The sequence below is a fragment of the Geotrypetes seraphini genome, chromosome 3 (genome assembly GCF_902459505.1).
Source record: "Geotrypetes seraphini chromosome 3, aGeoSer1.1, whole genome shotgun sequence".
In the NCBI taxonomy this organism is placed as follows: domain Eukaryota; kingdom Metazoa; phylum Chordata; class Amphibia; order Gymnophiona; family Dermophiidae; genus Geotrypetes; species Geotrypetes seraphini.
Window position 1 is genome coordinate 109,089,516 of NC_047086.1, and position 22,774 is coordinate 109,112,289.

General features: G+C 44.1%; 1 protein-coding gene across 3 annotated transcripts in view; it reads right to left on the bottom strand.

Moving 5' to 3' along the window:
* Positions 1–22,774, bottom strand: part of ATAD2B (ATPase family AAA domain containing 2B) — a 528,611-nt gene that overhangs the window by 457,629 nt on the left and 48,208 nt on the right. For all 3 annotated transcript variants that reach the window (XM_033936345.1, XM_033936343.1, XM_033936342.1), the window contains exons 4-6: positions 19,941–20,091; positions 16,849–16,951; positions 728–845 (exon numbers count right to left, since the gene is read on the bottom strand). In XM_033936345.1, coding sequence (XP_033792236.1) covers positions 728–845; positions 16,849–16,951; positions 19,941–20,091 — 372 coding nt within the window. The remainder of the gene's footprint in view (positions 1–727; positions 846–16,848; positions 16,952–19,940; positions 20,092–22,774) is intronic.

A 22,774-nucleotide genomic window follows, 5' to 3' on the forward strand; every position in this document is an offset into this window, starting at 1 on the left:
TCGTTGTACGGATCAAGACATAAAGTTCGTTGTGCGCAGCATTCGCTGTGCGAGGCGTCCGTTATGCGAGGCACCACTGTACATAAAAGGTATTAATATGTAAACTAATCCTTTTCAGAGATGGGGAAGCAGGAGAACTAGAGGTCATGAGTTGAGGTTGAAAGGTAGAAGATTTAATGTCAGGAAATACTTCTTCATGGAAAGGGTGGAGTCTGCCTCGAATGCCCTCCCATGAGAGGTTGTGAAGAAAGAAATGGTGACAGATTTAAGGATGCATATGAAACATAAAGGAACACTATACAGAAAAAGATGAAATCAAATTAAAACAAAAAATTTAAATGACCCCATAACTGGAGTGAGCTTTAAGACCAATGTAGGGCAGACATCTTCAGTTTGGTTCCCATAAATGGCAAAAACAGATCAGGATTAAGGCTGGAGTGGGTTTCAACTGCAACTTCTGTAGCTGGGAAGTAGCACAGGTACCAAGCAGACTTCTAGGGTCTGTGCCCCAAAAATGGCAGGGAAAGAAGTAAATAGCATATACCAGTATTTAATCACAAACTGAAGTATGTGCAGAGTGCCAGATTCAACTCTGGTCACCTTGATGGGCAGGTTAGATGGATTGAGCAGGTCTATCTGGCAACATTTACTATCTTGTTATATTAATCAATCATAGGCACATTATACATGCAAACATTTAATTTCACAGTTGTTAAAATTCTTGTACCTTCTGACCCTTCCTCTTCCCCTTCTGTAGACTCTTCATGATGGTTTTGCATTCCATAGCTGTTTCGTCTAAGACTCTTCCGCCGCCTCTTCACTCGCGAATACATATCCATGTTTTCCTAAAAGAAAAGGTTAAGAATAAATATATTTTTTGTAAATAGGCTCTTTTAGTAAACGGAGCCAAACAAAATTAGAACAGAAGGATTCTAGAATTCAGAAAATCTGCAAACTGCATAGATCTGCTGAGGACTGCTAGAATTCTACAGGTGTCAAATGGGACCAGTTAGGGAAGAATGTTCTTCATTATTAGATTTATCATCTAAAAGCTCTTTCTGTAGCTATAAAATTAGGGCTACTTCACCCACTATAACCATGAATCTATACTCGAAAAGATGTAGAAGAGTCGCCCAGTGGTTAGAGAAGGTTGCGAGTTTGATTCCCACTGCAGTTCCTTGTGACTCTGGGCAAATCACTTTAATTAGTTAGTTTTATAGCCCGTCCTCTCCACAAGATACATACGCAGAAATCTTCAGGATCAATAACACACATGCTATAGAGAACTAAGACAAGTATCAGAATACACATGCTATGGATAAACTAAGAACACACAAGCTATAGTGAAAATAAGTGCACATAAGCTATATAGGATCTAAGAATAGTATAAACATGGCTGCAGTAAATAAGAAAACAAGTACAGTATTGGTCTAAGGTGTTCGGTGTTACAGGTGCACCGTGTCTTAGTCAGTTAAATTTTAAGATCAGAAGTGTGCTAGTTCTTGAATAGTAGTGTTTTCACTGCCTTCCAGAAGGGCGATAGATTGTCAATTGCCCTAATGGCAGGAGGGAGTTGGTTCCATAGTTTAGGCATGCTGTAGGAGTATGATCGCTTCCGGGCTATTTCCAGGAGGAGGTGATTTACAGGAGGATTGCCTAGCCTCAGTTCAAGATGGTATTTAAGAGGTCAGCAAGGGTGATAGATTGGAAGCTTCCTCACAATATAGTAGGGGGGGGTCATGCTGTGGAGGCATTTAAAAGTTAACATTAGTTGTTTGAAGATGATGCTCAGGCATATTGGAAGCCAATGGACCTGGTTCAGTGCGAGAGATATATGGTCAAACGGGTTGAGGTTCTTTAGCAGTCTCACTGCAGCATTTTGGACTCTCTGTAGCCGGTGTTGCACCTTGCTCGGAAAGCGGTGTATAAACCATTGCAGAAGTCCAGGCATAGTAACATAATATAGTAACATAGTAGATGACGGCAGATGAAGACCCGAATGGTCCATCCCGTCTGCCCAACCTGATTCAATTTAAATTTTTTTCTTCTTAGCTATTTCTGGGCAAGAATCCAAAGTTCTACCCGGTACTGTGCTTGGGTTCCAACTGCCGAAATCACCATTAAAACCTACTCCAGCCCATCTACACTCTCCCAGCCATTGAAGTCCTCCCCAGCCCATCCTCAACCAAACGGCCATATACAGACACAGACCGTGCAAGTCTGCCCAGTACTGGCCTTAGTTCAATTTTTAATATTATTTTCTGATTCTAGATCCTGTGTTCATCCTACGCTTCTTTGAACTCAGTCACAGTTTTACTCTCCACCACCTCTCTCGGGAGCGCATTCCAGGCATCCACCACCCTCTCCATAAAGTAGAATTTCCTAACATTGCCTTTGAATCTACCACCCCACAACCTCAAATTATGTCCTCTGGTTTTACCATTTTCCTTTCTCTGGAAAAGATTTTGTTCTACGTTAATACCCTTCAAGTATTTGAACATCTGAATCATATCTTCCCTGTCTCTCCTTTCCTCTAGGGTATACATATTCAGGGCTTCCAGTCTCTCCTCATACGTCTTCTGGCACAAGCCTCCTATCATTTTTGTCGCCCTCCTCTGGACCGCTTCAAGTCTTCTTACATCCTTCGCCAGATACGGTCTTCAAAACTGAACACAATAATCCATGTGGGGCCTTACCAATGACCTGTACAGGGGCATCAACACCTTCTTCCTTCTACTGGCTACGCCTCTCTTTATACAGCCCAGCATCCTTCTGGCAGCAGCCACTGCCTTGTCACACTGTTTTTTCACCTTTAGATCTTCGGACACTATCACCCCAAGTTCCCTCTCCCTGTTCCTTCCGATTATTAATCCCGAAATGCATTACTCTGCATTTCTTTGCATAGATGCCAGGCATTAGACCATTCCTCTAACTTTTGCAGATCCTTTTTCATATTTTCCACTCCCTCTTCGGTGTCTACTCTGTTACAAATCTTGGTATCATCGGCAAAAAAAGGCACCATTTTCCTTCTAACCCTTCAGCAATGTCACTCACAAACATATTGAGCAGGATTGGCCCCAGCACCTGAGGGACTCCACTACTCACCTTTCCTTCCTCCGAGCAACTTCCATTAACCACCACCCTCTGGCGTCTGTCCAACAGCCAGTTTCTAACCCAGTTCACCACTTTGGGTCCTAACTTCAGCCCTTCAAGTTTGTTCAACAGCCTCCTATGAGGAACTGTATCAAAGGCTTTGCTGAAATCTAAGTAAATTACATCTAGCATATGTCCTCGATCCAGCTCTCTGGTCACCCAATCAAAAAATTCAATCAGGTTCGTTTGGCACGATTTACCTTTTGTAAAGCCATGTTGCCTCGGATCCTGTAACCCATTAGATTCAAGAAAGTACACTATCCTTTCTTTCAGCAGCACTTCCATTACTTTTCCAACAACTGAAGTGAGGCTCACTGGCCTGTAGTTTCCTGCTTCATCCCTGTGACCATTTTTATGAATAGGGACCACATCCGCTCTCCTCCAATCCCCAGGAATCACTCCCGTCTCCAGAGATTTGTTGAACAAGTCTTTAATAGGACTCGCCAGATCCTCTCTGAGCTCCCTTAGTATCCTGGGATGGATCCCATCTGGTCCCATCGCTTTGTCCACCTTCAGTTTTTCAAGTTGCTCATAAACACTCTCCTCCGTGAACGGCACAGAATCTACTCCATTTTCTTGTGTAACTTTGCCAGACAATCTCAGTCCTTCTCCAGGATTTTCTTCTGTGAACACAGAACAGAAGTATTTGTTTAGCACATTTGCTTTTTCCTCATCACTCTCCACATATCGGTTCCCAGCATCTTTTAGTTTAGCAATTCCATTTTTCATCTTCCTCCTTTTACTAATATAACTGAAAACATTTTTGTCTCCCTTTTTTACATTTTTAGTCATTTGTTCTTCCACCTGTGCTTTCACCAGATGTATCTCTCTCTTGGCTTCTTTCAGTTTCACCCTGTAGTTCTTTCTGCACTCCTCTTCTTGGTTTTTTTTATATTTCACGAACACCAACTCTTTTGCCTTTATTTTCTCCGCCACTAGTTTGGAGAACCTCATTGGCTTCCTTTTTCTCTTGTTTTTATTGATTTTCTTCACATAAAAAGGTTCATTTTTATCGTTCCTTTAGGCTTAGACAACTGTCTTTCCACTTCTCTTATGTCCTCCCATCCTAACAGCTCTTTCTTCAGGTACTCTCCCATTGCATTAAAGTCCGTATGTTTGAAATCTAGGACTTTTAAGTATAGTGTGGCCGCTCTCCACTTTAGCCGTTATCAAACCAAACTGTTTGAAGATCGCTACTTCCCAGGTGAGCACCCAACTCGAACATTAGAGATACTCTCTCCATTTGTGAGGACCAGATCTAATATCGCTTTTTCCCTTGCGGGTTCCGTCACCATTTGTCTGAGCAGAGCCTCTTGAAAGGCATCCACAATCTCCCTACTTCTTTCCGATTCCGCAGACAGAATAATACAAAGGTGTACAACAGCTGGGTGAACTTGGCGGTGGAGAAGTAGCAGCAGATGGGTTTTAGTTGTTGTAGATAGTAGAAGGATAAGGATATTACCTTAGATATTTGGGCTTATAGGGTTAGGCTAGCTTCCAGTGTGATGCCCAATCTGGACACGTGGAGGGGCATAATAGCATAGTTACTTACCGTAACAGATGTAATCCAGGGATAGCAGGCCGATATTCTCAGCATATGGGTGACGTCATCCACAGAGCCCCGATGCGGACAGCCTCACAAGCAGACTTGTTTAAAGAACTTTTAGAAAGTTCCCGACTGCTGCACCAAGCATGAGCGAGTGCCTTCCCGCCCAACATAGGGCATGCATCTCCTCAATTCAGATAGCTAGCTAAGAAGCCAACCAGAGGAGGTGGGTAGGTTGTGAGAATATCTGCCTGCTGTCCCTGGATAACACCTGTTACTGTAAGCAACTGTGCTTTATCCCAGGATAAGAAGGCAGCATATTCTCATGGGTGACCTCCATGCTAACCAGAATGGGATGATTGGAATGTTGGCAATTCAGGAGAATAAATTTTGTAATACTGCCTGGCCAAAGTGTCCAACCCATCTGGAAAAAGAATCCAGACAATAATGAGAGGTAAAAGTATAAACCGAGGACCAAGTGGCAGCTTTGCAGATTTCTTCAATAGGAGTAGATCCAAGGAAAGCTACAGATGCCGCCATGGCTCTAACTTTATGGGCTGTGAGCAAAGCAGAAAGAGATGCAAGCAGCCAACCAGTTGGAGATGGTTCTCTTGGAAACTGGATAATAATAATAATAATAACTTTATTTTTCTATACCGCCATAGTCAGGCGACTTCTAGGCGATTCACAATGAAAGAAGGATGGACAGTCAGCGAATAACAATTAATCTAAGTAGAAAGCTTACATACTACTTGGAGTTCCATGGGTAAAGAATACATGACAGGAGCTTCTTGAGAGAAAGAAAAGGCGTTTACAGCGGGGGAAATCCTAGTGAGAGGGAGAGGACTGTTTTAGTTAATTTATTTGTTGAATAGGGTGGTTTTAATTGATTTTCAGAATGCACTGTAAGTCAGATTGGGTTCATTTATGCAGTTTCTCAGCCAGACTTGCTGTCTGTTCGCTTGGAACTTAAATGTTCTATCCAGGAAGGATTTCTATCTACAGCCCGTGATCTTTGGGTATGCAAAGATGTTTTTGTTTCTGGTTGTTCGTGTGGGGTTGTGTAGAGTGAAATGAGTTTGCAGATAGGAAGGTGCTAGTCCCCAGACTTGTTTGAAACAGATGCAAGAAAATTTGTATAGTATTCGCGCTTCTATTGGTAGCTAGTGCAGTTTTTTGTAGTAGGGGATAATGTGGTCATTTTTTCTCAGTCCAAAGATTAGGCGAACGGCGGTGTTTTGTACTAATCTCAGTTTTTTTGTGGGATACCCAGGTAGATGATGTTACAGTAGTCAAGGATGGATAGGATCAGCGATTGCACCAGCAACCTGAAGGATGTTGGGTCCAAGTATTTTTTAATGGTCCTTAGTTTCCACAGCGTGAAAAAATATTTTTTCACCAGTAAGTTTGTGTGGTCAGTCATGGTTAGGTGAGTATCTAGAGTGATACAGAGTATTTTTATGGTTTTGGATATTGGGTATTCGTGATTGTTTATTTTTATCGATGTTCTCGTAATTTTGTCATTAGAGCTTGCCAAAAAGACTTTTGTTTTCTCTGCGTTTAGTTTCAGTTTGAAATTGGTGGTCCATTTTTCGACTTCTGTCATTATGTTTGAGAGGTTGTCTACAATTTCATTTGTGATGTCGCTTAAGGAGATTATAATGTATATGTCGTCTGCGTATATGTAGTGCTTTAAGTTTAGTTTTTGTAGGAGGTGACCTAAGGATGCGATATAGATATTGAATAGAGTGGGCGATGTCCCAACTTATTGGGATCGAAGGAGACAAAAAGTTGAGTAGAAGATCTTTGTGGCTTAGTCCTTTGTAGGTAGAAAGCCAAAGCACGCTTGCAGTCCAGAGTATAAGGAGCTGTTTGTCTAGGATGAGAATGAGGCTTTGGAAAAAACAATGGAAGTATAATGGATTGACTGAGATGAATTCTGAAACTACTTTTGATAAGAATTTAGGATGAGTACAGAGGACCATCTTGTCTTGATGGAATACTGTGAAAGGTGTGTCCGCTACTAAAGCTTGCAGCTCACTGACTCTGCGAGCAGATGTGAGAGCAATAAGAAAGACCACTTTCCAAGTGAGATATTTCAGATGAGCCATAGACATTGTTTCAAATGGAGGCTTCGCCAACTGAGCAAGAACAACATTGAGATCCCAAACCACGGGAGGCAGTTTGAGAGGTGGCTTGACATTGAGAAGTCCTATCTAAATCTGGAAACCATACGATGAGCCCTCTAAGGGCTGATGGAAAGCAGCAATTGCACTGAGATGGATTCTAATAGATATTGATTTCAGACCTGATTGAGATAAATGCAACAGGTAATCCAGAACTGAAGACAAGGAGGTAGATTGAGGCTCCTTGTGATGAAGGGTGCACCAAGCAGAAAACCTAATCCATTTCTGGTTGTAACATTGCCTAGTGGTAGGCTTTCTGGAAGTCTCTAAAATGTTTTTGACAGATTGAGAGAACTGGAAATTGGAAGTAACTTTGAAAGGTACCAAGCTGTCAGGTGTAGAGACTGCAGGTTGGGATGAAGCACAGACCCCTGTGTAAGCAGAGACGGAAAAACTGGTAGAAGGAATGGCTCCCTGCTTCTGAGTTGAAGTAGAAAGGAGAGCCATGGTTGTTTGGGCCACAGAGGTGCTATCAGAATCATGGTGGCATATTCAAGTTTAAGTTTGACAAGTGTCTTGAGAATGAGACGAAATTGAGTAAATGCATACAGAAACCGATTCGTCCATTCCAGAAGAAAAGCATCTGCCTCCAGATGGAGAGGAGAGTATATCCTGGAGCAGAACTGAGGCAGTTTGTTGTTGTGGGGAGACACAACGAGATCTATGTGAGGAGTTCCCCATTGAGAAAAAATGTGATGGAGAGGCGACGAATTAAGCGTCCATTCATGAGGTTGCAGAAGACTACAATTTGTCTGCCAGACAGTTTTTCTCTCCTTGAAAGTAGACTGCTTTCAGAAAGGTGTTGTGAAGAATTGCCAATTCCAAACCTTCTGAGCTTCCTGGCAAAGAGGGAGAGATTCTGTTCCTTCCTGCTTGTTGACGTAGTACACAGCTACTTGATTGTCTGTACGAATGAGGACTACTTGATCATGAAGAGGATGTTGAAAAGCTTTGAGTTCCAACAAATTTGTGTGCACCAGTGCCCTTGAGTTCTGAGACCATCGAGATAAGCCCCCCAAGCGTAGGTCGAGGAATCTGTCGTGTCTGATGAGGGGCGTTTGAAACAGTAAACCTCTGGAGAGATTGAAAGAGAGCATCCACCAGTGGAGAGACTGTCTCAACAAAGGAGTCACTGTAATGTACTGAGAGCATCCTGACGTTGCTGAGGAAGGAATGCTCTGAGTTTCACAGTGTCCAGTACAGCTTCAATGAACTGTAGAGTCTGAGAGGGCTGTAGCTGGTTTATTTCGAACTCCAAACTTTGGAGAAAGCAAATAGTCCATTGGGTCACCACAATAACCCCCTGAGATGTTGAAGCTTTGACGAGCCAATCGTCCAGTTATGAGAAAACCTGAAGCGCAGAACTGCTGCTACTACCACCAGGCACTTGGTGAACATTCTGGGAGATGATGCCAGGCCAAAGGGTAGCACTCTGTATTGAAAATGATTTCCCACCCGAAATCTGAGAAATTTGCGAGAGGCTGGATGAATGGGAATGTGAGTGTAAGCCTCTTTAAGATCCAGAGAGCAAAACCAATAGTTGTGATCTAGAAGGGGATACAAGGATGCTAGAGACAGCATCCAAAATTTTTCTGACAAGAAATTTGTTGAGAGATTCAAGATAGGTCATAGATCCCCCCTCTTCTTCGGAACAAGGAAGTAATGGGAGTAAAATCCTGTGCTCTGCTGTTTCAGAGGAACTCTCTCAATGGCACGGAGACAAAGCAGAGCTTGAGCTTCCTGAAGAAGAAGGGTGGTCTGCAATGGATTTGGAAGGATACTCTCTTTGGGGAAGATCTGGTGGAACCTGGATGAAGTGAAGAGAGTAACTTTCCCTGATGATTGTGAGGACCCAGAGGTCGGATGTAATGAGTTACCATCGTTGGTGTAAAAAAAAAAAAGATGGGAGACGACCCCCAATGGGGAGGGGAGAGGAAAGAGGCAGAACAATTGAGGTTATGCTCTGTGTTAAATGGTCAAAAAGACTGAGAGGCCTTGTGTGCAGCAGGGGTCTTAGGTTTATGCTGTCGCTGCTGCTGTTTCTTAGGAAGCTGCCTTGAATAAGGTGCTGGCTTTTGAGGAAAACGCCTCTGGTAAGATGGAGAAGGCCTATAACCTTTAGTGGTGGAATGCTTTGGCTTTGGCCTGATTATGGAAGCAAATGACTTCTCATGTTCAGATAAGCGCTTTGTAGTGCAGGACCTGTCCAAACAGCTGCCGTTGGGTTTGGTTTATTGCTGTATTTTTATATATTTAACCATTTGGGCAGCGGGATTGTTCGAGTTGTTTGGGTTGTTGGGCTTCTCAGCATTCAGTCTATGGGGGGTTGAGGTCATGCTTTTGCTGTTTCTTTTTCTTTCTTTCCACTTTCGGACCTTTGTGTTCTGCTATGTGGCTGTTTATCCCATGCTCCCTGTCTCAGTACTGGGGCTGTGGGAAGCTGGGGTCAATTTGGGGATTTGCCAGTGAGGGCTGGGAATAGCAGCCTAAGCCTTTGGGATGGGGATAGGGGGGAGGGATGTAGAGGTAGGCAGGCCCGGGTACCAGAATAGGTCTGGTTGGCGTTTCCACCAGGGATTTTCATTTTTTGGGGGTGAAAACGGGCCTATTTTTCTCACCTGGCACCCCTGCAGTTTTGTTGAGCAGCGGACATTAGAGGTCCAGTTTATTTATGGGCTGGTTTATGCCTGGGTGGACTCCACCTGTTTTTCTTTCTTTTTTTAGCTCACGGGGGAAGAAGGGGAGATGGGCGGTTTGGGTGCATGGAGGTTCTAACAGGTTGGGGGAGTTGGAAGTCCGGGGGAGGGTTTTCTGGGAGGGGGGAGGGAGGCTGTGGGGGTTGGTGTATGTGTGTGATATGTCTGTGGTTGAGTGTCGGAATGTACGGGGAGGCAAGGTGGGAGACAGGGAGGATCTTATGGCAGTAGGGCAACTAGGTGGTCTGTAGGGGACCTATATGTTCTTACTGTACTACTTCCTGAACCTGAGCCTAGCTAGGGGGCCTGAACTCCAGTCTGTTTTGATTGGATTACTCTTTGGGTGCTGTGGTGGCTTTTTTTGCTTAGTAGCTATGGTTAATCTGAATGTGGCCACCTTCAATGTGGATGGTATTCATTCTCCAGTGAAACATAAGAAAATACTCACTTGGCTTAAGCAGCACCAGATTGATATTGCGTACCTTCAAGAAACCCACCTCACAGCATTAGAACATGAGAAGCTGCATAGAGATTGGGTGGGTGAACTGGGCTACTCCGCATATAATGGTAGGCAATGGGGGGTTGCCATCCTAGTACATAAACAGCTGCCCCTACATATCCATAAGATCATTCAGGATAAAGAGGGTCGCTATGTCCTCCTATTAGGAGAACTGGGGGGGTTCCAATTCCTCTTCTGTAATTTTTATGCCCCTAACATATATAGTCACAAATTCTACTCAGGGCTGCTGGGTTTGATAGCACAATATCCCACCTACCAGCTGGTTGTTGGTGGGGACTTTAACATTACAGCCGATCCTACTTTGGATTGCTCTCCAGCCAAGCCGCAGCCTCAAAACCATGATCAGAAGGGGGTGAATTTTCTCTGTGGTCACCTGGAGGTGGTGGATGCGTGGAGAACCCTTCATCAGTTTGACTGGGAATTCAAGTTCTTTTCTAATCCTCATAACTTGTATTTGCGCCTGGATTATCTTCTGGTGTCCTCCACTCTTTTTTCTCGGGTGGATAGAGTCACTATTGAGGACACGCCGTTATCAGATCACTCGGTAGTGGTTCTTGCCATGGGAGTAACGGATCAGCAAGGGGAGCACTCCTGGCGGTTCCCCACAGCCTTATATTATGACAAGGAGTTTCATACTTATCTTAGAGCTAAATGGCTCGAATACGACTCTCACAATCGTATTCTACTCAGAAGTAGAACCTCAAATTTTTTGGGAAGCTTCTAAAGCGGTTTTGCATGGGGATATCATTCAATATGTAACTAGTAAACATAAGAAGCAGGGTGAGGAGCTCCTAGCCTTCTCAGGGAAATTGATCACCTTGCGCCAGCGTCACAAAATGAGTTTGCTGTGTCTGAGCTTCAGCAAATCAAATCTATTCGTCTTCAAATCAATAACATCCTTGATCAGAGGGCTCGAAAACATATTTACTACCAGAAATTTAGACTGTTATCAATAGGGGAGCAAGACAGGTAAGCTCCTTGCAAATTTGGTACGCCCCTACCAGAAAAAGCAAATTATTCGACTAGTGCAGAACCAGCAGGGAGTGCATTTCACTCAAGCGTCTCAAATTTGGGACTAATTTATGGACTTTTACAGGTCTCTCTATGCACAGCGGGATTTCATGGAGGCGGAGAGGGATAACTTCTTTCGGGACCTCCAGAGCAGACTGAGCAGCTGAGTGCGCCCATCTCGGCGGAAGAGATCCATCTGGGGATCAAGAAGCTGAAACTCGCTAAATCGCTGGACCCGGATGAGTTTGGCCCAAAGTATTACAAACTTTTGCCTGATATCCTCACTCAACCCCTGGGGAACTATTTTCATTATTTATCTTCTAGTACTACAGGCCCTCAGAGTAACCTGGCTCACATTACCTTGCTCCCCAAACCGGGGAAGGACCCTACCCAGGTCGGTTCTTACAGACCTATATCGTTACTGAATCAAGATGTTAAGTTACTGGCCTCTATTTTGGCGGCCTGGCTGAATCTGTTTTTGCTGCAGCTTATTGGGGAAGACCAGGTGGGGTTTATTCCCCAGCACTATGCATCTATGAATTTAATTAGCAATGCATGAGCACAGGGGCAATAGTGGCACTTTTGCGATCGCTGGTCTTGATATGGAAAAGGCTTTTGATAGTATATCTTGGCAGTACTTGTTCTGGGTGTTAAAGGAATATGGCATGGATGGGAATTTTGTCCATTGGATTAGGGGTTTATACACTAAGCCGCAGGCCTGACTTATCTTTAAGGGGGCCTTTCGACCTCTTTCGAGCTATGTCGGGGGACTTGCAAGGGATGTCCCCTTTCCCCATTTTTCTTCGTGCTGGCTCTGGAGCCATTAGCTATCAAGATCCTTGCCAGCACTGAGCTGTAGGAGATCCACGTGGGGAACGCAGAGTGCCGTCTCACTCTGTTTGCTGACGACATCCTGCTCTTTCTGGACCAGGCCCCTATTCACTTACCGATGGCACTATGCCTGGTTGCAGATTTTGGTGTCATCTCGGGCCTCAAAGTGAATTGTGAGAACTCGGAGCTGTTGCCTCTCATGGGACTTGGTTGGGAGCCTTGGCATGCTCATCTGCCTATAACACCGGTGCATAAACCGATGAGATATCTTGGAATTTATTTACATCCTGACCCTCGGGTTCTATATAAATGTAATATTCTGGATGTCATCGAAAAAATTAGGGTTCATTGCCGTGCGTGGAAAGATCTCCCATTGTCACTGCTTGGGCGGGCTGTTTTAGTTGAGATGATACTATTACCCAAACTTTTATATCCATTACAGAGGGTGCCCTTCTGGATCTTGCAGCATGATGTTGGCAAACTTCACTCCATATTCACTGCGTTTCTATGGCATCATCAGTCGCTGCACATCAGCTATACTAAACTGACCCTCCCCAAATAGGGAGGAGGGTCTCGGCCTCCCCGATGTTAGAGCGTATAATGTGGTGGGCCTTATGCGCTTCATCCACGAAGGGGTTTCGGGGTCCGCTTGGTTTTCCCCTCCTGGGTGGATGTTGGGCTGGTGTGCTCCTTTCACATTTTTTAACCTATTCCACTCTCCCCATGGAACTGGGGGGTCTTGCCCTCTAAACTACAGTTTCTGAAGCCCTTATGTTTGGCTTGGCAGTGGTGGCGCAGAGCTCAGGCAAAATCACCTTTAGCATCTCCATTCCTGCAGCATCAGGGTAATCCCACTTTCTCACTGGGATTAGGTCATACCCCTTTTGTAGCTTGGGCCTCTAAGGGGGCTCTCACTCTTTATGATATGATTGATGGGGATACAGGCACATTCTCCACATTTGCTCACTTTAAGGAGCAGTGGGAGATCCCTAACAACCAATTTTTTGCCAATTTGCAAGCCCAGCTTAAGCAAAGCCCTCCCTCCCTCCGACGTCAGCGCTGACATCGGGAAGACTTCCAGTCGGCTGTGTGCTGCTGCAGGTCAGGTAGGGAAAAGAAGACCAACCAAGCTTTCCAAAAAACAGGGGCTGATTGACTGAAAACCTGACTGGTTGGGTATATCCTGAAGACTAGGTTAAGAACCCTGCCCTGTCGGCAAAAATCAAACTGTGAGCTCTGCATTGGTGGATGGACACAACAGTGGTGGTACTGCGATGGCGCTGCCAACAGGGAGAAATCCCGATTGCGCTGTGAACGAATATAAACCAGTTAAAAACCAGGGCTGTGCAAGGACACCACTTCAGCTGGGTTTAAGTTCAAGTTCCCTATACACAGTTTTAACTGTGTCCTTCGGGGGCTCCCTGTGGCTTCCAGCTCAGCTTTCCGCTTGTGCATTGCCTTATCATTTGCCAGAAGCAGTTACTGCACGAAGGAACTGGAATAGGATGCCCGGGGTGTGTCTTTGTTTCTCTAAGTTATGTCCTCAATAGCAGGGGGAGCCGATGTCAGAAATTCACAGATGCCAGGAGCTTTTTGAGGACATAATTCACAGAAACAAAATAAACCTTGAGCATTCTTTTCCAGTTCCTTTCTGCCTTAACTGCTTCTAGCAAATGATAAAGCAATATGAAACAGCTTATACTGTTGCGGCCCTTCTAAGTATATGTAGTGCAATGCAGACTCATGGAAGAGACAGCCCCTGTCCCTTCAGCGCTTAAAATCTAGTCACTACAAAGAGGTATGCCATTCTACTCCATCTGCCCCTGAGTAAGGCTGACCCAACCAGTAGGCAAGACTCGGTACTTGGACCCATCTTATTTAATATTTTCATAAATGACCTGGAAGAAGGAACATCCAGTGAAATCATCAAGTTTGCAGACGACACAAAGCTATACTGGGCAATCAGATCGCAGAAGGACAGCGAGGAACTCCAGAGCGACTTGAATCAATTGGAGAAGTGGGCAGATAAATGGCAGATGAATTTTAATGTGGAAAAATGGAAAGTGATGCATTTAGGCAGAAAAAATAAAGATCACAAGTATAGTATGTCAGCTGTAACTCTGGGAAAGAACGAACAGGAAAAGGACCTGGGTGTACTGATAGATAGGACCCTGAAACTGTCGGCGCAAAGTGCGGCGGCGGCGAAGAAAGCAAATAGAATGCTAGGCATGATAAAGAAGGGAATTACGAGTAGATCAGAGAAATTTATAATACCGCTCTAAAGAGCCATGGTCAGACCGCACCTGGAATACTGCATCCAGCATTGGTCTCAATACCTAAAGAAGGATATAAAACTGCTAGAGAGGGTGCAAAGATGAGCAATGAAGCTAGTGAAAGGTATGGAGAACCTGGACTACGAGGAACGACTGGGGTTGTTCTCCCTTGAGAAGAGGAGACTGCGAGGGGATCTGATCGAGACTTTCAAAATACTCAATGTCCAATGTGACACGGACAAGAGGACATAGACTGAAGCTGAGGGGGGACAGGTCCAGAACAAATATCAGGAAGTTCTGTTTCACGCAGCGAGTGGTGGACACCTGGAATGCTCTCCCAGAGGAAGTAATTGCAGAATCCACCGTTCTAGGATAAACTAGATGCACCTCTCCTTAAGAGTGGCATAGAGTGATACATGTAAGGGTAAATTAGATGCACATCTCCCTTGAGAAGCATACAGTGATATGGGGACTAAAACTATGCCAGGGTACACCTGGTCTGGTGTGGGGGGGGGGAGGGGGTATGCCTGTGTATGTTTGTGGGGTGTGTGGGGAGGGTGGGTGTGGGAGTGGAATGAGGTACTGAGGGCATTGTGGTTGGTAGCACATACTCAATCTGCAGCGGAGTTTAGCTGGGCATCCAGATAGTCTGTGGTTATGGCTGATTTGAAAGTGACTACGCTTAATGTGGATGGAGTCAAGTCTCCCATTAAGCGTTCATGGATATTGACTCATCTCAGGAAGCTGGGTACTGATATAGCATATTTGTAAGAGACCCACCTTTCTCAGATCAAGCATGCCAAGCTGCTGAGGGGTTGGGTGGGGGGAAGTCTACTCTTCTACCTTCAGTGGGAAGCAAAGGGGTGTTGCCATCTTAATGCATAAAAGATTGCCGTTTACTCTACATCAGTGGTCAGCAAACCACGGCTCGCGAACCGCATGCGGCTCTTTATCCACTTGAGTGCAGCTCGCGGCTCAGCTTCAACCGCCAGTCCGCAGAAATTTTCTGCTGGTCCACAGGGCCGGCACCTCCATCGGGCCCAAGAGATTGTTCAGTAGCCGGCAGTCTTCTGTGCAATCAATGCGGCATCTTTGTGCTGGCTCCCTGAGTGCTACAGTGCACAAAGCCATGGGAAAAGGCTTCTACCCATGGCCTGCGCCTGATCCGGAAGCCTTCTCTCTGACGTCGCAAAGTCAGAGGGAAGGCTTCCAGATGAGGTGTGGGACGCGCACGAGGAGCCGCTTCCCACAGCTTTGTGCAATGCAGCACTCAGGGAGCCAGCCCGAAGACCCTGCGTTGATCGCACCATGGACCAGCCTGAAGCTAACACCGGGGGGGGGCAGGTCAGAAAGCAAGACACATGGAGGGCGAGCGACAACAAAGGTAGAGGAAATGCTTTTATTTAGTGATTTTGCATCTGCTGTCTGTTCAGGAAGAAATGCATTTGCTTGGTTTTCTCTGGGGGTTGTACTGCTTAAAGAGTCTTGCATCTTAGGGTTTGTTTGAATATTAGTACTTTTAGTTTTTGGTCCTGCATTTGCATGGAAACGACACCTTCTCCGGTGACAAGCTGAACTCCTAAACGGTCCCAATAGCACAGCTAGCCAACAATTCCCAATGGAGTTCGCTGCGGTGTACCATGCAAGCATCGCACAATCGGCATGGCCAAGAAAAAGCAAGTCATGAAGCACGAAAGACGGCTAAAATAAATTTCAAAATTAAAAACACACACTTACCCTTCCAGCATAGACAGAATTAGGAACGCTGTTAATTGCAGCTGCTCATACCCAAGATCGGTCTCTCCTTTTTTTTTTTTTTTAACAAGGGACAGAAGAAACTTAGGTAGAGATCCAGGAACCCCCTGGACCAATAGGGGAAGGGTGGGGAAGGGGCCTGGGGGGGGCCCAGGTGTAGCCCCTAAAGCCAACACCGCTCAGCCAGACACCCCAAACTCAACTGAAGTATGAAACAACAGGAGTTAATAGAATTTTTCCATCGATGAAGCCAGGAGCTAGAGGACTTAGCACCCATCTGCCTGCTGGTGGTAGAGTACACTAATTGGCCAGGAGGAGTTCCATCCAAGAAGAGCATCTGCAAATCAGTCCTCTATCTCCACCTGCTGGTAGATGTGTGCTAGCCTACTAGTCTCTGGATTCATCTGCTGCTGTTGCTAAGGGACAGTTGTTGTCTTCAAATAATTTTCTCAAAGTGTTTTGTTTTCATATCTGTTTGGAATAGCATGTAAAAAAAAGTAAAAGTGAGAAAACTGAAGGGACTGCTGTGCATAGGAAGGACCATGAATGATCAGAAACACACTCTAGTTCTTAGTTCTCAGAGAGCTGTTCCATTCTGGTGTCATCACATAATAGCACCCCTTAAGTATCCAACTTAATCCTAAATGTAAAAACCACTTTGATGGTATTGCGAAGGGTGGTATATAAGTATCTTAATAAACATATAAACATACTTGTCGACAGAATAAACATGTGCTTTATGCAAATTAGTTTTTAAAAAGGTAACAAATGAAGACAGAAACAAATAAATCATTATTAGTGTGAGGAAAAAGTCAGAGATCATTTATGTTTGAAGAACTTATCAACTTCTGTTAAAATTGTAAAATCAAACACCTACAAATTCTGTATCTGTCCACATTCTCAGCCGTTCCACCTCTCTTGATTTTCCACTGCGCCTGATATTTATGTTGTCCATTTCTTGCAGAACAGCTTCAGCAGTGCTATAAACAAACAAAATGAATGACTAAAATTCAGGATTGTAAAAATTAAGGTTTAAATAATAGTAAATGCATAATAGGGTCACCTTTTTCATTAGAAAGCAGTGGGAAGGGTCATGAATAGTGTTATAAGGTCTGTTTTAATATAAATCCATTCTCTTAGGCAGGACACCTTGACAAAAGCTAAATCATTCAGCCCAAAAAATGAAGTCCTACTACTTTTTCCATGAAACTACAGAACATATCAACTTTTAGATACTTATAACCAAAATTATATCAAATGTATATAAATTGTAAATTCATGAAAGAACATTGACAAATAATGCAATTAAGCAGGCATGAAAAGTAAAAAGATAAAATTTTAGATGCAAGGTAGATAAATATTTCAAGAATTAAAAAAATAAAACCAAACACACACACTAGTTATTACTAGAGGGCTCCTTTTACAAAACTGCGGTAGAGGTTTTTACTGCAGACCAGCGAGATAAATGCTCCGAAGCTCATAAGAATTTTATGAGTGTCGGAGCATTTACCTCGCAAGCCCACGATAGAAACCTCTACCACAGCTCTGTAAAAGTCAGAGAGAATATGTAAAAATGTATCCCACCAAAATTTTAACTTTATAACTCAGCTATTAGCACCAACAAACAAACAATTCAGCTATTAGCACCAACAACTATAAAGGATATGGAGCAGCTTTTAAATTAGAATATGAGGGGGAAAAGCTCAGAAGAACATGGTTTGATGACAGTATCTTTAGAAAATATTTGCAAAACAAAAAGTCAAAATCTTTCAAAATAGAAGAAGAAACTAAAACAGCAGAAATGGGATCAAATATGCAGCACACAGATGTGAACAGCTTCAACCTACCTATGGTATACTATTATTATTTTTTTTTTTCTATACCATTCTCCCAGGAGAGCGCAGAATGGTTTATATGAATTAAGCATTTTTCCCTGACTGTCCCGGCAACCTCACAATCTATCTAATGTACCAGGAGCAATGGGGGAATTAGATGACTTGCCCAGGGTCACAAGGAGCAGCGTGAGTTTGAACCTACAACCCCAGGATGCTGAAGCTGTAGTGGAGTAGAACAGGTACAAGTGGATAGATTTTTTACTCCGTCAAAAATTACCAAGACTAGGGGACACTCGAAGTTACAGGGAAATACTTTTAAAACCAATAGGAGGAAATATTTTTCACTCAGAGAATAATTAAGCTCTGGATTGCATTGCCAGAGGTTGTGGTAAGAGTGGATAGCATAGCTGGTTTTAAGAAAGGTTTAGACAATTTCCTGGAGGAAAAGTCCATAGTCTGTTATTGAGACAGACATAGAGGAAGCTACTGCTTGCCCTGGATCGGTAGCGTGGAATGTTGCTACTCTTTGGGGTTTTACCAGGTAGATTGGCCACCGTGAGGACGGGCTGCTGTGCTAAATGGACCATTGGTCTGACCCAGTAAGGCTATTCTTATGTTCTTATGATACTGACAAGGTACCAAAAATATTTTTGAACTGAAGTTTCTGGGCTTTGAGTGATCTCTTTTGCATACAGAGACAGAAGGTAATGTCCCAACATTCAGGACCCAGACACTGGACACACCAATTATGTGGATCATAATAGGAGTGGTCAAATTACAATTGAGAGCTTTTTTATTTTGGAGATGGTACCATCTTTTACATGGAGGAGAAAATGGCCAACGTTAAGTCAAATGGCTCAATAGCCTGGGAAGCTTGAGTGTAAACCCCGTCACCCCTCCCTCATCTCTGCCTCCCCACATTCACTCTCCACTCTGCTTTCCCCCACACATGATTATGCTCTGCCCCGTACCTTGAGATTGCTCCTGCTTATGCTGGTTCCAATCTCCAGTCACTCCTGCTTATGCTGGTTCCAATCTCAAAATGACCACTAGGACCTCCTGTAGCAACCATTTTGGCTACAAAACAGCAGGGGCAAGAGTGACTGGGAATCACACTTGCATGAAGACCCACTAGACCACCAGGTTTAAAAATATGCTTGGGAGGGGAGGCCTTTGGGTGGTGGGTATGGGGCACAGTGATCATTGGGGGGAGCAGTAACAGCAATCACAGAGGAGGAGGGATTAGTTTCTATTAAATTTTGGTTGCTGGTTTGGTTTTGGTTCAAACTGAGAACTCCTCTTGTAAGGATACGAAATTTAAAAAGTCATGGAATCTCAAGCAGGGTGTTTTCATGAACTTATAACTGAGAAGAAAAGGCTAAATGGTCAGTTTTCTAAATAAAAATGGTCAATAGTGGAGTGACCCAACATCTGTACTGGGAGCTGTGTGGTTTAAAATGTTAACAAATAATCTGGAAAAGGAAATGAGTGAAGTGATCAATTTTGCAGATGATACAAAATTATTAGAAGCACATAGTGCCTACTTGTTCGCTTTCCCATCCTTGAAGGGATGTATCTACAAGAGATTCCTTGATAGAACATTATCATTTCAAGCAGGCAAATGGAATAAATATTTAGCCAACTTTATCTCAAACGCTCTTTCTTACCAAACTTTTAGGAAGTCAATCAAAACTTATCTCTGACAAATTTCTCTGACTCCATTTCTACCATGATGTACTTCTAAAACACTTCCAGGAAAAATTGATTAATCTTACCATGTTAATGTAATTTAGAAAGTTTTTTGTAATATCGCTGTCTGTATACAGTCTCTTCCTCTGTAAACCACTCTGAACTGTTTGTGGTATTGCGGTATATAAAAATAATTAAAAGAACAATGCAAGAAATTGCAGAAGGATCTTGTGAGATGAGGAGACTGGGAACCTCAATTGCATATGAATGCAATACAGTATATAGGAAACTGCAGGTCCCCCTTTAAGCACTCCCTCAGAGTCAGGCCTCTTAAGGTAGCCCTAAAATTCTCAGTAGGGAGGGTGCTTTTCAGCCAGCAGAGAAAAGTTGTCACAGGAACATAGAGAAGCTGTAAATAAAATGCAGTTATAAAATCCATACACACCTATTAACCAACTGATCAAACAATAAGCTTTGATTCAATGTTTCAAATCGTTTGCTCTTTGATCGACAACCTCTCCCAACTTCCATGTCGCCATTCAAGCAAGAGCGGGCTTCATCATCTTGTTTCTTCCCACGACGGGGGTGTTTGAGGGCTAAGAGAAAAATAGAACTTTAGCTTAGAATTTCAAGATTCAATAAATACAATTTTGCATCAGTAAAAAAAATATAGCACATGTTCATTCCATAAACAAAATGCCCATGACTAAAAGTTTTTTCTAACTGGTGGAGAAATTTCTTTTCATCTGTATAAATCTTTCTGAATGCACTTTTAATTACAATTCCTACTCATATAAATAAATCCAAATAACTGCAAAGGCCAAAGGTTTTGTCAAAGTGATCATACTTTATTACAAAAGTTTCCTTATTAATGCTGTTTATTACTATATCTATGCATTCATGAAATACACCATCAGGGGCATTGCTATGGGGGATCCATATAACGCTCTCTAAAATTTGACAATTACATTCAGTCAACTCAATCAACCCTTTAAATGGGCATTTAGGGGGGAAATTCTATAGACAGCGTCCCGATTGGCTGGTTAGGTAGTAGTAAGCTAAGTACAATCAGGATACACATTTTTTGGGGTTTTTTTTTTAAACATCCCGAGGCAGGCTGCCTACATTGTAGGCATCTCCAGGAGCCTAGGGAGGCGCATAGGCCCACCTAAGCTTGCCTAAGGCTAGGCATGAGAATGGCTTCGCCTGTAAGTGGCCTTAGGCAAACTTAGGTGGGCCTAGGTGGCCCTACATGCCTCCCTAGGCCCGCATTACGCACCTGAAATGTAGAAGAGCAAAATGCTGGCCTACATTTTAAGCAGCAGCAGCCACCGAGCTTATCATGGTAAGGGATCTCCCTGCCGCGATAAGTTTAGCAACTACCCCCCCCCCCCAAGTGAAGACTACTGGCAGGAGGGATGCCCAATCCCTCCTGCTGGAAACCTCCCCCCCAACAAACATTACTGGTAGGAGGGATGCCCAATCTCTCCTGCCAGAATCCTGGAAACACCCCCCTCCCCCAAACATCACCGCAAAGATCACCAGCAGCAGGGATGCACAGTATCTCCTGCTGGAAACTCGGATACCCACAAACACACTTGAACATCACCGCAAAGAACGCCAGTAGGAGTAATGCCCAGACACTCCTTCTGGACACCCACCATCCCCATGAACATCACCGGCAGGAGGGATGCGCAGTCCCACCTGCCGGACACTTCCCCACCCTGTAAAGTAGCCCCCCTCCACCCCCTGCCAGAGCTCCCTCCCCCAAACTCCCCCTCCCCCACCCCGCCCCCAAATCTTTGTGGCAATGTTCGGGGGGGCAGGGGTCCGGGGTTCTGGCAGGAGGGATTGAGCATCCCTCCTGCAGGCAATGTTTCCGGCGATGTTCAGGGGGGGGGGATGATTTTCAGTAGGAGGGACTGGGCATCCCTTCTGCCAGTAGTCGTTGCAGGGGGAGGGGGGGGGAGATCCACTAAACTTATCATGCCAGGGAGATCCCTTGTTATGATAAGCTCAGCAGCAACCCAATTCTCTAACCAGCGCCTGAGACATGGATGCCCGTTAAAGAATCATGGTGTTATATGCGCTGTGTGTGATTCTCATAAGCCGCTTAGGCAGCTTCTGAGACTGGGTGTCCTATACAGAATCTGTCCCTTACAGTACAGCTATGAAAGTGGAAGTATCACCAACCAATAAGTGATTTTAATATGGCAGACACTGATTTGGACATCCTTGCTGTGGTGTTGTCTAGAAGTAGGGAGATCAAGAATGGTAGGAGAAAGTGTAAAAGTGGAATTGTGAAATCAAGTGTGAAGGGGGATAAGTTATGCAGAAGGTAATGAGGATAAAGCTTAACTGCTTAGCAAACATTTTTGTTTTGTATTCACAGATGATGGACCAAGAAGGACTGTAAAACACAAACACAAATAGGAAAGAAAGTGAAGAAGAACAAATTTCAGAAGACTTGTGTTCTTGAGGAGTTAAACTGAAGGTAAAAAAAACAAGATGGCCAAACAGGATACAAGGGTAATGGGAAGGAACTTAAGGAGGTTCTGATGGTTGTGCTGGGACTACTGCTTTTTAACATATTCATCAATGATCTAGAAATGGGAATAACCAATCTAATCTACCGTGTTTCCCCGAAAATAAGCCCTAGCACGATTTTCAGAATAGGTCTTAATATAAGACCTACCCCCGAAAATAAGCCCTAGTGGCCAGCAGCGCTCCCCCCCATCCAAATCGCCAGACCGAAATAAATACCTTATAACAAACCAGCAGCATCAACAGCAATCTAGACAGGCTGCTTTACAGCCTTTTATCTTCTGGGCGTTCCTCTGCAGCGTTGCTGATGATGTCATCAGCAACGCGGCAGAGGAACGCCCAGGTGATAGAATGCCACGTAGCAGCCTGTCTAGATTGTTGCCAACGCTGCCGGTTTTTTATAAGGTATTTATTTTGGTCTGGTGGTTTGGATGGGAGGGAAAGATAAGGAGGGGGTGCACACACGGTGGAGGGGATGCAAGAGTTTTGCTACACAAGGGATGGGAGGGAGGGATAGAAAGATACTGCACAAGGGGATGGGTGAGAGGGGAGAAAAGATGCACATGTGGGGGAGGGAAAGGAAATAGGAAGAATTAGGGTGGAGGAGAGGAAGGGAGAGATCATTGTACATGAAAAAAATAAGACATCCCCAAAAATAAGACCTAGTGCCTTTTTTGGGCCCAAAATTAATATAAGACAGTGTCTTATTTTCAGGGAAATATGATAATACAAAAC